This window comes from Anoplolepis gracilipes, chromosome 6 (assembly GCF_047496725.1).
Source record: "Anoplolepis gracilipes chromosome 6, ASM4749672v1, whole genome shotgun sequence".
NCBI classification, from domain to species: domain Eukaryota; kingdom Metazoa; phylum Arthropoda; class Insecta; order Hymenoptera; family Formicidae; genus Anoplolepis; species Anoplolepis gracilipes.
The window spans coordinates 2807940-2818258 of NC_132975.1; the positions used below are offsets into that span (position 1 = coordinate 2807940).

The 10319-nt window shown below is 28.6% G+C and overlaps 2 protein-coding genes across 4 annotated transcripts; one reads left to right on the plus strand and one right to left on the minus strand.

Annotated features, from left to right (window-relative positions):
* The first annotated feature begins 491 nt into the window (after positions 1–491).
* LOC140666693 (corepressor interacting with RBPJ 1) lies at positions 492–3726 on the plus strand. Its single transcript, XM_072894154.1, has 6 exons — positions 492–652; positions 1354–1448; positions 1505–1755; positions 2081–2210; positions 2393–2524; positions 3303–3726. Exons 1-6 carry the CDS (start codon positions 581–583, stop codon positions 3709–3711), a joined length of 1089 nt encoding a protein of 362 aa, XP_072750255.1. The 5' UTR covers positions 492–580; the 3' UTR covers positions 3712–3726.
* Positions 3727–4240: 514 nt separating this feature from the next.
* Positions 4241–9355, minus strand: LOC140666692 (ribosomal protein S6 kinase beta-1). 3 transcript variants are annotated; one of them, XM_072894151.1, is made up of 4 exons: positions 9130–9355; positions 8863–9009; positions 8181–8221; positions 4242–8119 (listed from the first exon to the last, which is right to left on the minus strand). In XM_072894151.1, the coding sequence occupies exons 2-4, from the start codon at positions 8947–8949 to the stop codon at positions 6796–6798; spliced, it is 1452 nt and encodes a 483-aa protein (XP_072750252.1). In that variant the 5' UTR covers positions 8950–9009; positions 9130–9355; the 3' UTR covers positions 4242–6795. The 3 variants fall into 3 exon arrangements, with proteins under 3 accessions (XP_072750254.1, XP_072750252.1, XP_072750253.1); XM_072894152.1 differs by having other exon boundaries at positions 4243–8098; positions 9130–9354; XM_072894153.1 differs by lacking the exon at positions 9130–9355 and having other exon boundaries at positions 4241–8098; positions 8198–8221; positions 8863–8959.
* Positions 9356–10319: the final 964 nt, after the last annotated feature.

Genomic DNA, 10319 nt, shown 5'->3' on the forward strand with positions numbered 1-10319 from the left:
GTTTTCTCGCAATACTTATTAAGAATTAAAAGAATGTTTTCTACTTCTGTTTTAAGTTTTAAAGAATCTCCATCGTCATTAAACAATATTTCAAACATTATTACAATTAGTGAACACAAAAGAACAATCTGTTTTTCCGCCATTTTGACATGCTCACGATGCTCATGCACCCAAAAGGAACAACTTTTCGTTTGCAATTTTAAGCGCTTAAGCAGCAAACGGAACGATTGAAAATAGCGCTTATAAGCGTGAGCGCTTACAGCGTGTGAGCGTTCATATGGAACGCACCCATTATCTATAGTTACGTATATAGATAAATGCGCGCATTTATAATATATATATTACGATCTATAATATTATATTTATTTATAATATTATATATATTGTGATATGATATGTCATATTTTGGGGAAAATTTTGCAAAATATGATGAATTTGGGGAAAATTCATGAACAAAATGGGGAAATTCAGTTTTAGCCATCTGGCAACACTGTTCTCTGGTACTGGCTAAGTGAATATCTGAACGTAGCTTATATATATTGCTACTGGTTCGTAAAATTGTAAGAAAAATAAAGTAAAAATGGGAAAAGGATTTAATAATTACATGTGCAAGAAGTTTTTTCATCCAGCATCACGAGATAATTTAAAACGAGTATGAAAGTGCATTTTAATATTTTTATTATAACAAAATATTTTTACATATTCTCTGAAAAAAATCATCTGAAAAAATGCTAACTCTTATAATTTGGCATACGTACATAAAATATTTTAGTTATGATTAAAAATCGGCTTTTCACATAATTCAGCAGTCATATTTTATTGAAATTCATTATATTTTTATATCTGAATCATAGCATTTTTTCTGTTGTATATATGAGAGAGGGAGAAAGAAAAAAAGAAGAAAAAATTTAATTAACTACTTTATAAGATAAAAAATTAAATGTAAAAAAAAAAAATAAAAATTTACGATTTGTTTTTAATTGATATTGATTAAATTACATTATAACTTATAATTTATATTTGTTAATCTTACTTGTCAAATAGGTTATGTAGAAGTAAATACAAAATTTTTGAATACTTTTTAATCAGTTTTCAAATAGAATTTGAAAAGAATACAAATAAAATTTTATATTAATATTGAATTAAAAGTAAAATAGTCCTTGAATAGTTTTTAATAATTTTATTATGTATAACATAATACATGTTCAGAAATATTTTACAACAGAGATTAAAAAATTTTTTAAATCTTGGCAATATGCATATATTCATTTTTTTACATACCTTTTAAGTTCCAATAACTTTGTAACAAGCAAAGTGATATTTATTGATATTAAATATATGTTTTTATATCAGGTATGGATGGCAGAACAGCAAGCAGAGGCTTACAAGAAGAAGCAGGAAGAACTACGAGTACAATATGAAAAAGAACAAGATCTTCATAATAATAAGTAAGTTTTACAACATTGCACAAGTAAGGTTGTTTCTAATATAATATTTTCTACAGAGCATTGCTCAGCAAAGAAAGTAAGGATAAACTTAGTGTAAACTTCATGTATGAACCACCTCCAGGAGCAAAAAAAGAAAGGGAGAAAGAAGACAATGAACCAGAGTATAAATTTGAGTGGCAGCGGAAATATAATGCTCCAAGAGAAAGTTACTGCAAAGGAGATAGTGAGATACGAGATCAACCCTTTGGTATACAAGTAAGGAATGTACGATGTATCAAATGTCACAAATGGGGACACATAAATACAGGTAATTTAACAATAACAATAATAACAATAATGTTACCAGATTATGCAATTATTCTTTACTTCTTTAAATATTAATTTATTTTTAAAATAAATGAATTAAACTTTATCTATTATTCACAATCAGTTTACTTGATAATTGATTTTATATTTATCTCTTATTGCATCTTCAGTAAGCTGATAAGATTTATGGAATAATTTTTACCAAATCTCCAATTTAGATATAAAATTATAAATTAGTCACAAGTAGTAATATCTTAATAATTTAATAACTGTATTAAAGAAATATAAACATAATAAAAAACTAAACTTTGATAAATTATTTTTAGATAAGGAATGTCCATTATATAGTCAAGCAATGAGCGTTGTAATGGCAAATAATAATTTGCAAGTACCATCTGCCCCAGATACTATGATACTTGTGCAACAAATGCGAGAAGATGGTTTGGCTCTGAAAAAGTAACATTACATCATAATCTGTATTATGTGCAAGTGTATAAATAAGATGTAGAAATATGTAAAAATAATATGTAATAAGAAATAAGTTTAATTAAATAAATAATGTAAATTGTGAAGCAGATTATTAAGGAGAGTATAAATAAATATTAAATTATTAAATTAACTTCTAATATATATTGCAGATCTGTGTTGGATGCACAACAGCATTTACGAATTCCAGAACATGACCACTTTATGATCTCTGAAGATGAAGAGCAATCAGAATTGTCTTTCTTAAAATTGTTGTCAAAAAAGGAAAAAAAGAAATTATTATTGTAAGTTAATTGAACTATAATATACATATTTGTAATATATATATACATAGCATATAATAATATACATACATATACAGGGTGTCACTTAATTGGTGCCCATTATTTATATAACGATATGCTTTGTGGAAACCTGAGTCGAAAAGTCCTCTACCATTTTGCGATTTGCACAATAATTATTAAACTATTAATTAACGCTCAGCGAACGATATATATATATACACATATATAAAAAGTGTCCAGTAATAATCGCTCCACCTCTCTAGGGCTGATAGAGCAGGTCAAACTGAACATAAAAGTCCTCTACCATATTGCGATTTGCGCAATAATTATTAAAATATTAATTAAAAACGCTCAGCGTATGAGCACACGCCGTATATAGTACTCAGCATATGTTCAGTTTGACTTGCTCTATCAGCCCTAGAGAGGTGGGACGATTATTACCGGACACTTTGTGTATATATATATATATATATATATATATATATAAAATATCGTTCGCTGAGCGTTTTTAATTAATAGTTTAATAATTATTGCGCAAATCGCAATATGGTAGAGGACTTTTCGACTCAAGTTTCTACGAGGAATATCGCTATATAAATAGTAGGTGCCAATTAAGTGACACCTTGTATATATATATATATATATATAGTATATGTATCATATTTTCTCACTAATGATAGAATGGAAGAATATTTAAGATAGTTAGATATGTTTAAAATATAAATATTTCTTAAGTTTATTAAATTAAAAGGCATTTATCTTTGTAATTGAATTACAGGAAGCTACAGTTACTAGAAAAGAAAAATCGCACGAAAAAAAAAAGAAATCTGAAGAAAAAAAGGAGTAACAATAAAAAATCTGATAGTAATAGCAGTGACAGTAGCAGTGATAGTATTAATGATGTTAACGATAATAGTAGTAGCACACACATCAATAGTGATTCAGAAGATTCTCATTTGAAAAGAGGAAAAAAGAAAAGAAAAAGGTCTTACTCTAAAGAGAAAATTACGCATAAACATAAAAGAAAACGAAATAACAATGTGCATAAATACAAACATAAAAAGAGAAATAGCAATATCGAACATGAGACAAATAAAAATCGCTATGATAAAGAAAGAAAAATTAAAAATGAAGATAAGGACAGAGACAATTTGCACAAAATAAAGAAAAAGCATGTTCATTATTAATAACAATTTTGACAATATAAAATGTGAACATATTATGTAATGTGTATTATGAAACTAGTAATAAAAACATGTTTATGTTATATTACGCATATCACAATTTAATTTTACATGCTTGTAGATAATAAAAATGTTGTAGATTATATAGATTTTTTAACTGCAAATAGCATGTGTGTGAGTACATATATATAAAATAACTCTGAAAGAGTTTCTCATTTTTAAATGACATGTATGTGTTCTCGAAAACGTATCGTTAATTACAAAAATACGTATACAATTATCATTAAACATAACGAATAATAATTTTCAATTCATGCAAAGCTGCTAAAAAATTAATATTTAAATATCTGCACACACACATTAATAGAATACATATGTATTAATAGAATAGATTGTAAATTAATTACAATATTTTATTCAATAACAAATATTTCTAATAATTGTGATATACAGATTAATAAGTTTTATTATAATAGTATGCACTTTATTTTTACAAATCAATGAAGTGCATTAACATATTAATGTTTTTACAATTGTATACAATTATAATGCAATATATGTCTTCTGCAAAATTGATAAATGGAACCATTGGCAATGTACATATATTAGATGTTACTTGGATTCTCTTTTTCTTCTATAGCACATATTCAAAAAGTCATAAATAATTGTTTTTACTTTATTTTTATACCTTTTATAATATTATATTATAATATTTATAATTAGTTTAATAACAATCCTATCTCTCTTTCTCTCGCTATATGCTTTTATATATAATGTATCAAAGTATATTGTGTGTGTATGTGTGTAAAATGTTAGCCACACTGGCCTTGAACACTTGGGCATTTGAAATCAGTTTGCATAATTATTCTTTTTTTGCAAATAAATTACACTTTTAATGTGATACAATATTATAATTTTAGGAAGTAATATTGGAATAACAGCTATATATACAATTAATTCATTAGTTAATTATGTTAAATAATGAGATTTGATGTGTGTGTGTGTATATATATATATATATATATATATATATATGTATAGATAGATAAATGGGGACTACATTTATTATAGTATAATTGAAACATTTCATCTTTCTCATACTGCTGAAAATGATATAACAATTACGATTAATCTTACTCGAGAAATGCTGTTCTTTAAAATGCAACATACATATAGTTGCTCTAAATAGAATTACTAGAAAAAATCGACTTTATTTTTATATATACAATATAAGAATTTCCATTTAATATAATTTTTTTTCTTTTTGCTTTTATTAAAACGGACTTTTCTTTACATAGTAAATTAGCTATACATTTTTTAATATATAGTTGCAGGAGAAAAAATTGCGATTTTATTTCTTATATAAGACTTTCTAATAATTACCTTATATAAATATGAATCATTTTAATATTCAGGATACTTAAATCAGAATGTAGAATTATTTTAACGAAAATGACACATAGCTCACTTTTTATATATACATATATGTGTGTGTAAAAAATAAGTTATATTTGTGTTACATACACGCGCGCGCACACACACGAATACACACATTATATACAGTGAGGGACAAAAGTTCTGTAGCAGCCAATTATCTTAGAAAGTATTGGTTTATTGGAAAAATGTTTTAAAAAAATAATAGGGTTTAAAAAATCTGTTAGTAATATTGTATAAATTATTTGGTAATATTTATTTGAACTTCGAATGTCCTTGAAAAATCCGGTGAATTTAAATGAAAATCACTATTTTTTATTACATATTTTTATAACCCGTTTTGAGATCTTTTCAAAACGCTATAATTTTATCTACTCTGAGTCAGTCGTTTTGAATTTTTTATACTACTCTTTTTATTATAAAATTGGATCTCTGTAAAACCAGCTGATTTTCTGATATATTGTAGCTTATAACGTGCTGAACAAAAAATGTAATAAGCTCAAAGCTAGATAAATGGTTTTCACGTTTGACTGGTTTACAGCTACTGATATTTCCTCATAAAAAATTCGATAACATCTAAACGGCTAACTCAAAGTAGATAAAATTATAGTATTTGGAAAATATTTCAAAAAAGCTTATAAGAATATGTAATAAAAAAAAGGTTTCTATTTGCAAGATTTCATGTTGACTTTCCAGCTTTTCAGTCATTTAAAGCTCAAATAAATATCACCAAATAATAGATTTTTTAAGCCTTACTATTTTTGCTTTTTTGAATTATTTTTCAAATATTTTCTGAGATAATTAACCGTTGCCGAATTGTTGTCGCTCACTGTGTATGTGTGTGTGTGCGTGTGTGTGTGCGTGCGTGTGTGCGTGCGTGTGTGCGTGCGTGTGTGCGTGCGTGCGCATACGTGTGTATGTATTTTTGTATCTATCGCATGAAAAAAAATTGCTCAAGATTTTAAAATACCTACATTTACAATACATACATTTTCACTCAAAAGTATTTTTACTTGAAAAAAGTTCTAAACATGCCAAAGCACTAAAAAATAAAAAAGTTAGAATTTGATTCGATTTAAAAACAAAAATTCATTCAACAAAAATCCAATTGAAATAATCATATTGAAATAAAATATATATATATATATATATATATGGGAAAAAACATTTTTCTCTGTGTAATATATTTTTCATTTTAATATTTCTTTAAAGCATTCACTATGAGTCTGTACTTGGAAGCTGTATTTCTAGCCAGTTATAAATGATATGATAATGATATTTGTATTATTAATATAATCTTTGAATTGCATTTTACCCGCAAATGTTTTATTAATGCCATAAATTTGTTTTCTAAAGAATGTACTTTTGTTCTTGGTATGTATTTACATAACAAAAAGATATATTAATCGATTTCTCCCATTGCAAACATTTGGCTATTCCGAAATAGTCTAAGTCGCATGTACAAACATACTGCGATATCGAGGAGGCCGTCCCAAATTTGTTTATTTTTTACTATGTATAATATTGAATTTGTGCTCTAAATATAATTCTGTTTGTCGTTCGCACGTGAGCGTAAACAAATAGCTTTATAGACTATATTTTTTTCGTTTATAGTTCACATCAGAAAGTTGACAGTTTGTGCACAATGCAGCACTATAAACGATTTGGTGGCTGACCGAGATCCACCATTTCAGTGTCTTCTATACTATTGGATCCCATCATATGTTGTCTATGCTGTTGCTGAAAATCTAACGATGGATGCAGATGAACATCCATCGATTTAGGTGAAGAGAAACTGTGTAAAGCAGTCGTTGTACTAAAACCAGTAGTGTTCAACAATGTCCTACGCGGACTTCTAGCGTTTACGACCTTAGGTTGCGCATACATTTCTTCCAAGACACTCGGTGCCACGTACGTAAAACCCTGAAATATCAAATTCGCGGATTCACTGAGAGTACTCTCAACCGGTGAATCAACTGGCACAGTCGCTGTGAATTGTTCGTCAAATTGCGATGTATCGTCAGCACTTTTCAAAGACGGTTTAAACGGTGGATCCAATTTTCGCGCGATTACATCCTGCCAATTGATATGTTTGAAAAAGTTATGGTTCTTAATTTGCTCAGCGTCTTCCAGACTGGAACCCAATCTTTGAACAACTTGCCTCTTCAAGAGTTTTCGTATAAGATCTCGGGCGTCCGGTGTTAGATATTGTGGAAGGCTCAGTTTCCCTCGTAAAATTTTTTCGATAGTTTTTCTCCTGTCGTCACCAGTAAATGGTGGCATTCCTGTAAGCATATCAAACATTAAAGCACCTAAGCTCCACCAATCCACTGCTTTACCATGACCGCTCCGAGTTAAAATCTCCGGAGCCATATATTCTATCGTTCCACAAAATGTATGCGTCACTGTGCCTTCCTGTATATGTTCTTTGCAAAGACCAAAATCTGTTAATTTAACATGGCCTTCAGCATCCAGTAAAATGTTTTCTGGTTTCAAATCTCTGTATATAATTCCTTGATTGTGAAGATGTTGTAACGCCAGTATAATTTCAGATAAATAGAAGCAAGCTGTGTCCTCTAAGAAAATACCTTCTCGGTCGAGATATGTGAAAAGTTCACCACCACACAGGTATTCCAAGATCAAATATAGTTTACCACCAGTTTGGAAAGCATACATAAGGTTCACAATAAATGGATGTTTTACAGCTTCCAGGATATTTCTCTCAGCTTTAGTATGAGCAGTATCCTTCTGATTTCGTATAATAGATGCTTTACGCAGTACTTTCATAGCAAAAATACTACCTTTATCTTTTCCAGTAACTTTTCTAACTTGGAATACCTTCCCATAGCCACCCTCTCCTAAGATTTTGCATAATTCAAAATCTTGTGGACCAGCTTTTTCTTGACCAGGATTTACATTCTGTTCAGACAATTGAACTCTCTCCAAATTTTCGGATCTAAAAAATAACCCAGTAACTCTATTTTTTAATGACTAAAAAAAGCAATTATTCTGAAATCATATGCAACCAAAATACTTACTCTAATATAGTACTTACAGTTGCGGCATGATTATATTCTTCCTAAAAATAAATATATTTATATTTAAATATAACCAAGAATTTAAAAAGCCTTGTAAAAATATAAAAAACAAACATAAAATATTCACACTACCAACAATGGCAATATTGATCAATATCTATTCGTTTGGCTCAGTTTTAATTTTCACATTTCAATTAGTCAGTATAGATTATAAAAATATAAACATTAAGTTATTTCAAGAAATATGTATATTGAACTTACTTTACTTCCTATCAACTTCATATTGTTTCATACAAAATATTTCAAAGAGACGTTTGGAAAAGATATATTTTACAAGTCAAAGATATATATATATATATAGGTATATATTTAGTATTTTACAAATTAAAGAATTGAATATATATATATTATATTTTAAAAAATAATTAAAAAGTTCTTAAATGGAAGAAAAACTTATTTTATTTCAATTTAAAAAAAAAAAATTATACATTCAAAATTATCCTAAATATCAATACAGACTAGAACTTCTTTAATTATAAAAGACATTGTCTAAAGAAAAATTCTTTTAATATTTAATTATATATGTTGAATATATATATATATATATATATATACAAAATGTGTAAAAAAAAAAAATATATATATATATATAATTCAAATGTTATTAGATGGTATATTTTACCTCTCTATTTTCAATCACATCATCATCTGATTCGTCTTGATTTGTGGCATCTCCGTCGTGCAATTCAATATCAAATACTCCTGCCATTCTCTCTCAGTATGTCAAACTCACATCGAAAAATTACAAGTTAATAAAGACGTATTTAATCTGTCAAAATATTTCACAATAGGCAATGTTGTATGAGAATCTGTACATAAGTTCTATAGAAATATGTACATATATACATATATGTTTATTCTGAAAAAGGAGCGTGTTTAAAAGACTTACCTCAAATTATGAAAAATATGATGTACGATAAATCTTTTGTATTTATTAAGTTTTTAAAACACACAATTGAAAAGTTGAAGTGCTAAGTTTCAACAAGAGTCTTAAACTCACATATGTAATTGCAAATACACGTACAAAAGTAACCTGAAGTTGATATTAAATTCGACGTGACGTTCCAATCGTTCCACTATAGATATTTAGATATATGTACAAGTATGGACACTGAGTTTTTACACGCATGTGTGAACTTAGTAGTAATTGTCACGTTAAATACTAGAGGGCAGCATGCAAAGTTATTAAAATCCGTATCAGACTACGCATTAAAAATTGAGATTAAACATTGAAGATTAAAATTTGACCAATCAAGACAAAGCAATTTTAGTTCCTTTTATTCTAATTAGTCAAATTCTAATCTTTTATCTTCAATCTTTAATTTTCCATTTGTAGTGTGATACGAGCTTTAGGCTGGCGTACCATTGAGCGGAAATCTGTAGCGGAATGGAATGCGCGGAACCAGCGCGAACAATCACAACTATTCCGTTCTTTTCATGCCGTTCCGTGATTGGTCGCGCTGGTTCTGCGCGCTCCGTTCCACTACAGATTTCCGCTCAATGCGACGTTAGCCTTAGCCTAAAGCCCATATTAGACTACGCATTAAAAATTTAGATTAAAGATTGAAGATTGAAATTTGACCAATCAAGGCAAAGCAATTTTAGTTCCTTTTATTCTGATTAGTCAAATTCTAATCTTTTTCAATTAGTAGTTTGATACGGGCCTTAGGATACAGTTGATGGGTGACCCTTATAGCTCTGCGTTCGAATTTCACTGCCAGTAACTGCCAGTACTAAGAAATGTATAGTGTATGTAACGTAAACTATAGATTTTTAGTACTGGCAGTTTACTGGCAGTGAAATTCGAACGCAGAGTAAGAAGTTAGTAGCCTAGACCTTGAGATCTAGACCGAGCAATCCCTGTCTAAACGTGTTTCAAAAATAGGTGGGAAAAAAGAGAGAGAGCGAGCGTGAAGACAGCTATATTTCTCTCTCTTTCTAAGATTGTGATTGGTTCTCCTAGTATTACGACGTTAAATAGAAAGAGATAAAGAGTGGTCGTCTTTGCGTCCTATCTCTATCTTTTTTTTCGATTACTTTCACCGATAGATGGCTCGGTCCAAGGTCCAGGTCTTAAGG